The sequence below is a fragment of the Diadema antillarum genome, unplaced genomic scaffold (genome assembly GCF_040938485.1).
Source record: "Diadema antillarum isolate AM-2024a unplaced genomic scaffold, OU_Dant_1.0 seq00001297_RagTag, whole genome shotgun sequence".
Classification (NCBI taxonomy): Eukaryota; Metazoa; Echinodermata; class Echinoidea; order Diadematoida; family Diadematidae; genus Diadema; species Diadema antillarum.
Window position 1 is genome coordinate 54,737 of NW_027272076.1, and position 7,087 is coordinate 61,823.

The 7,087-nt window shown below is 36.7% G+C and overlaps 1 protein-coding gene across 1 annotated transcript; it reads right to left on the reverse strand.

The window, feature by feature from the left end:
* Nucleotides 1-1,257: 1,257 nt before the first annotated feature.
* LOC139708064 (uncharacterized) lies at nt 1,258-2,654 on the reverse strand. Its single transcript, XM_071620048.1, has 2 exons — nt 1,715-2,654; nt 1,258-1,298 (listed from the first exon to the last, which is right to left on the reverse strand). Exons 1-2 carry the CDS (start codon nt 2,652-2,654, stop codon nt 1,258-1,260), a joined length of 981 nt encoding a protein of 326 aa, XP_071476149.1.
* Between the last annotated feature and the right edge of the window lie 4,433 nt (nt 2,655-7,087).

The following is a 7,087-nucleotide window of genomic DNA, read 5'->3' on the forward strand; positions in this document are numbered from 1 at the left end:
TTTGTTCAACATCAATATCCTCCCGTGCTGCACATATACACTGAGAGTCTGGAGACAGATATTGATTGTGGTGAGAAACATGTAGTGGCCTTTGTTGTTCATGTGGTGTTGATGATTGTGATGTTGATGATAGTTGCTTAAAATGTTGGTTGACTATTATGCGATCTTTATGGCAATATGATACAGATTGGGGAGCATCTGCACTCACTTTTTAGGCTCTATCCACTAACACCGCTGAACACGTCTTCAAAACCAACCAAATGTAAATCTTTTCGGGAATTTCAGCCACGAAAATGGTTTTGACCTGCACACTTTGCTCATCTTATGTGCTCACTGAAGCATGTCACAATGTCATTTTTATCGAAATGTTATCTTTTTCATTGAAATCAGAGGAATTTCCCAACATATCAACCAAAACATAAAAAACAATGAATATTTCTTATTATATAGGGCAAAAAAGGGTTTTCCAGCCCCACATGCTCATTGAAGCGTGACTAAAACGTCAGGTGATCACTGTATGCACAGTGGTATTAAACACAATACAAAAAGCATTAAAACAATGGATTTCAGTGCGCAAAATTATCGCAATTCTTATTGCACAATTTAAATTGTTATTTTTCTTTGTTTTTAATGTGCTCATTCAACCGTGAAATTACGTGAATTGTGTGTAAAAACTGTTCAACACCCAAATTCAATCTCAATTGATAGAAATTACTACGAGAAACATGTCAAATCGGCCATTTTGGTAATTTTCACCCCGTGTTCACTCAACCGTAAAATTTTGTGCACAAGTCACATGGTACGATAAGAAGCACATATATTATACGTTGCATGCCTTTTTATCCTGGAAAATTGAAATTCGTTCCGATATCACCAAATCAAAGTTGCAAAATTGGGCTTGTGAACTTCAAAAAGTGACCATTTTGACTTTAAGTCATGCTCACTCAAGCGTGACCCAGTGATATCCACTGAATTTCACATGAAAGGTAGCCGAGAACTACAGCTACATGATCCTGTATTCAGATTTCCTCAAAGGTTCCTGATTCATAGAATATTGATGTTTGTTTTAGGGGGAACTTACTTTTTGTTTCGTGTTTATTTTCTTTGATCATTTGAGAGTAATATGTACGACGGGCAGTATTCATAACAAATAAAGTTCTATTACGGGCAGCTTTGAAATTCTCATAATCAAGAGGAGATTTTGTTCTCAACCATTTCTTCTCAGCTTTCCTTCTTTTTCTTTTTTGTGTTCTTACATCATCTGTGAACCATGGTACCCGTGGATGAGATGACACAGTCTTGGTAATCAAAGGTGCATGTTTGTCCAAAATTGAACTAAGTGTATCATTGTATAGGATAACCAACTCTGTAAGATCGTCAGGAGTGTCTGTACATAATAAACTGTTAGCCACATCATGCTTCAGTGAATCTAAATCTATACAACCAATTTTGCGATAAGAAATTTTCTTAGATGGTGCATGTGGCTTGACTGAATTAAGCTCACACATAACAGAGAAATGATCAGACAGTAAAGGACCAGGCCACGGTCGGCCCACATTTATGTTGTCTGACTTAAGAGATATAACCAAATCTAAAGTGTGACCATGTAAATGAGTACTAAAATCAACATGCTGAATACAAGCAAATGATTCAAGCAAATCTGAAAAGGACCTAGACTCATAATTATCCATATCCACATGAACATTAAAATCACCAGTGATTACAACAGGTATGTTGCATAACAAATACTCTTGTATAAACTCATTAAATTCAGATATAAAAGTAGACATTGATATAGGATGAGCATCAGAATATGGCGGCCTGTAAATATTTATGAGATCAAGTTTGAAAGATTTGAGTGATATGTGGTAACACGCAAACTCAAATGATCTCTTTTCACCAGCAAGAAATTGATGGACATCAATAGTGTCCTTAAAAAGGTGGGCAGTTCCTCCACCACGACGACCAATACGCGGACAATGAACAAATCGGTGACCAGTAGGGACGATATCATGGATGAGCGCAGAGTCATTATCTGTCAACCAAGTCTCAGTTAAGGTGTACAAATCAGCCTTTCCATCACAGATGAAATCAAATATAGATGCTGACTTACTACGTATTGAACGAGTATTCACAGTGCACAACCTGAGATAGCTACGAGGAGTAGAGGCAGAGGGTGTAGCACTATCAGATGTATGTCTCTTACCTCCACGCGTTCCTCTCCTGGTTTTCTTTCTGCGCTTAATGCCAAAATATTCAACATTGTCTGACATTTTAGCACGATTAATATGAAGAGCGTTGATAATTTCAAATACATGCCCAGGTAATGAAGACTTACAGTCTTTGAAGTGGCGAAGCTCTGTTGGAGTGTACTTGATTCCTCGTTCAGAAGATGACAGTCTGAGCAAAGAAGATGTAGGTGACATTTGCTGGTCTGGACCTGGGTTAGGGTGGATATCTCCATCTTGCAGTATCTCAATCTGAAAAGAAGCACTGCAGTTCTGGCTATAGGAGATCCTGCACTTCAAGAAATGCTTTCTGACGAAAGGCTGACGAACAAAAGGAAGGAATGTTGAGCGTCCATAATGTTTAGGTCCTTTCAGCCTCACATGAAGACACACAGCAAGCACCAGGCACAGCTGAAGAAGTCCCATTGTGTCCAAGTTCAGGTCCAGTGAATACACATTCTACAGTGGGTTTACAGCTGTACATGTAGCAGTACTTTACATATAGGCAACTACTTACAGTGTATGGGAGACCATGCCTTCATGCCTTGGCTGAAAATGGCTCAGTTGCAAAGAAAAAATTGATCCTGGTAGAACAAGTGACCAAAATGATCAAACACTTCAAAAAAGGTCTAGTAATATCTAGATCACTAGTACAACAAGATAACAATGATCACAAAATGTAAAGTGTGTGCTAAATCAGTATAAATAACAAAGTAAATAGGAGCTCTATGGAGAGCTGCACAATGCGCGCTAATCCTATCCTATCCTACTGAAGTTGTTATTTTATGAAATAATGTACGTAGCATGAACTAAACATGAGCAAAATATGGGAGTGATGGGGCTGTTTTTCTTGAGTTATTTAAAAGAAAGTTGCAGAAAGAAAGAAATATTTCAATACATCGAAGATAAGCTTTAATTTCAACCAAGTTTTTTGACGTGATTCCGACATCTTATGAAATAACAGAGGTAAATCAACGATAGGCTAAAGTCTCAGCTACAACATATTAAAATCTGGGAGAAATTCACTGAAGCATAAGTGAGCTAGTGCTCGAAAAAAATAGTCATGTCAATTTTCATTTCTAGAAAAACTGCGCTCCCATAGAGATAACACCTAAACTGGTCAAATTTGACAAGGTTACTTTCAATCCATTTTAACGAGGTGATGCCGTCATCCAATCAAAATTTTTGAATATGTTTATGAAAGAACATTTAATAAGCTACAACATACTGAAATTTGAGTGAAAATCGGCAAAGGAAAAGTGAGATACGCTAGAGTGAACTTGAAATTTGATGACGTCATTTTGAAAATGTACTTTTTTATTTTATTAAGAAATTTGATATCTTTTAATATTTTTTTTTTTAGTATCGCCAACCCATGAAATGACATGTACAACTCATCAGCTTTCAAAATATGCAAAGAAAATGGGGGGGGGGGGGGGGGGTCACCGTCCATCCTGACGAGTAAAATCGGATTTGAAATTGGCGGGTTTTTTTTGCATAGTTGCACTGTATATCGCCATTGACGCGCGCGCGGAATTTCAACTTTGACGGGCCCGTATGACGTCATATTGAGTCGGATTGACTTGAAACTTGGTAGAAATATTCCTCGACAATTTTCAGACATGCGATCCATGTGAAAAAACGGGCAATTTCTATTGCATATGAGCTGTGCGTGCGTATATGCGCACGCGCGTACGCGTCCGTCCGATTTTTCAATTTTTCAAAAAATGCTCCAAATGGTCTGAAAGGTTCTGAAGAGTTCAATTGGAGTATACAAATATTTCAACACGCGCGTACGCGCACGTTTTAAGGGTATAGATGAATTTTGAAAACATGAGTAGAATCAGCTTGATTTGAACTATATGTGAAGTAAATTTCATTGAAAAATTCCATTCCATTAATGAGATATGAATAAGAATGTGTTTTCATATAATGACGTCATAGTGACGTCACGGTCGACTGATCACTATGATTTTATTAGATCTGTCGTCTTTGGGACATGATACATATATGGTATAATTTTGAGATTGATAGGAAGAGGACTTTCTGAGCTAACCGCTGCACAACTTTTGAGGAGAAATAAGAAAAAGAAGAAGAAAGAATCCGTACAGAAACAGAAGGTGATCCGAGAGGATACTCGGATCACCTAAAAAGTATGAAATCTACAACAAAATATAGAAGCACTCGGAGAGTAAAAATCGTCACACTAGGCACATGATCTTTTAAAGGACAAGTTCACCTTCATAGACATGTGGGTTGAGTGAATGCAGCAATATAAGTAGAACACATCAGTGAGAGTTTGAGCAAAATCGGACAAACCGTTAAAAAGTTATGAATTTTTTAAGTTTCTGCTCAGTCACGGCTGGATGAAAAGACTACTATAGCTTGTGATGTCATATGAGTACAACGATTTAAAGAAAGAATAAAGAAAATTCAGCATATTTCCATTTTTCTCCCATAACAAAAGAACACTTGACTTCTCTCTTTCAGAAGGCAGGGGGAATAATATTACCCCTAACATACGTCAGTAGCAAGTCGAAAAAATGTGCACTTTATTCAAAAAGTAAAGTTTTGCGAAATTCTCTTTTTATTTTCCTTATATAGTTGTACGCATGTGACATCATACATTGTAGTAGTCTTCTCTTCCAGCAGTGACTGCGCAAATACTTAAAATATTCGTAACTTTTGAACGGATTGTCCAATTTTCCTCAAACTTTCACTGATGTGTTCTACTAATATTGCTGCATTCTCTCAATCCTTATGTATATGAAGGTGGACTTGTCCTTTAAACAAATAAAGCAGTGCACACATCGTTCACAAAACACTGTTTGTTTTCCTTCTTCTGAGACATAAACCGGATCACCCCCGAAAAGTAATGACCTGTTTCTTTTACCACAGGTCTACTACGAAAATTTCAACAATATCTCACTTTTGTTGTTAAATTGTAACACTTATAAATGACAAACGAACCGACAAACGAGGACGATGTAACCAAAAAATGAATGTCGCAAGCATAAAAGTCAGTTAGAGTGCACTCCGTTATAACGAACACGGTTGTAACGAAATTCCGGTTACCACGAAGTTAAAATTGAGGCCGAAAAAATTATCCACTCTACGTTTATTATTGTTTATTTGTTCAGTTATAAAGAAATTTCGATATAACGAAAGAAAACTGCCGGTGCCATGGACTTCGTTGTAAGGGCAGTCCACAGTATAAATAAAACCACGTGGTTTGATGTTACAAGCGATTACTGTCGTAACGAAGGCATATTATAAAAAGGAACCTCAATTATCTTTTGTTTTAATCGAAGTTTCGTTATAGCCAAATAGTTAAACGTGAAAATATGAATAGATAATTATTTGATTACCTCATTTTTTTATATTTGTTGTTACGAAATATCGTTATAATCGAGTTCTTTACAATAGGAGAGCACTGTCATGTAGTCAGACTCAACAGTGGTGAATCTGATCTGCACAACACTTCTTTCATCATCTTTATTTCCCGAGAATTACTAGATTATGAAGAGACTTCCCATATATTAGCAAGAAAGAGCTTAACTTACATTGGTCATAAAGACGAAGCTGGCTGTGTAAACGAATGCGCAGAGCATCGCTACCACGACTACGCGCCATCTCCGCAGTCCCGGGAAAGTGTCCAAAATGACTGTCACAAGTACTTCGGTTTCAACAAACTGAAAAGAAATATATATACATGTATATATATATATATATATATATATGGACACAAAAGTTACATAAACATACTTAAAGAGCACGCAAACTTTGATAATATAGAGAATACAACGTTAACAGGATTGTGATCTCAATATTGTCTATATAAAATGAGTATTGGTTTCCTTATTTTTGCCCTCTGTACACAGTGTACAAATTGAACAGAGGGCAGAGCAACCTGAAAGAAACTCACACCGAATATATTCACTCCACTGTTTAATAATGTCTTGGTTTCGAAGTGATATTTATGTATATATCTGATTGTATGTGAGTGTGTGTGAGGGTGTGTGTGTGCATGTGTGTCTGTGTGTACAAATGCCTAAACAAAATAAATGTATACATTCATTCATTTTTTTCTCCAACAGAACTTGTAAATACATTTTCCTTTCCACATAAAATATAGGCCTAAGTACATAATATATATGTCAATATTACAAAATATGATAAATGGAATTTATGGATATACAAATGATTGGGTGAAGGAGAAACAACACAAAAATTATATCTTTGAAGTTAAGAAAATGCAGGAGATGGGAAGGCATGCTGAAGAAGCAAAGCTTGTAGGGTGCATTCCCCCCCCCCCCAACATAGTAAAATAACTTAAAGATAATATAAAGTTGTGGTACCTCAAAAGTTTCCCTGAGTTTCCTTGTCTTAGTTTGTGTTTTTAGGTTAAAGTACCTTCATATAACTAACACTGTGAGACTTACTCACCCCAAAGTCCTCTCATGTCTTAGTAATCATGCAACAATGGTTTCGTACAATACGTGTATATTGATTCTCGCGGTATCGCACCGCGTCGAGTCAAACTAACGGCTCGTTCGAATTTATCAGAGCCCGGGCTCTGCTCTGGTACGAAACCATTATTGCATGATTACTAAGACATGAGAGCACTTTGGGGCGAGTAAGTCTCACAGTGTTAGTTATATGAAAGGTACTTTAACCTGAAACACAAACTAAGAAAAGGAAACTCAGGGAAATTTTTGAGGTACCAAAACTTTATATTATCTTTAACATCTTATATCATTGGTCTTCTACTTAGCGCATGAAACTTATTTACAAAATGAATTACAGAAACTACAAATAAAAACCTAACTGTAGCCCCAGAAAAAACACCCAGACAAATC

Bases quoted from the DNA above. Each gene is read 5' to 3' on its own strand.
- LOC139708064 (XM_071620048.1), bottom strand. From the start codon at position 2,654: ATGGGACTTCTTCAGCTGTGCCTGGTGCTTGCTGTGTGTCTTCATGTG. The intron at 1,299-1,714 runs GTGATTTTAATG...TTGATTACCAAG, and splicing joins CATACCTGTTGTAATCACTG to ACTGTGTCATCTCATCCACG.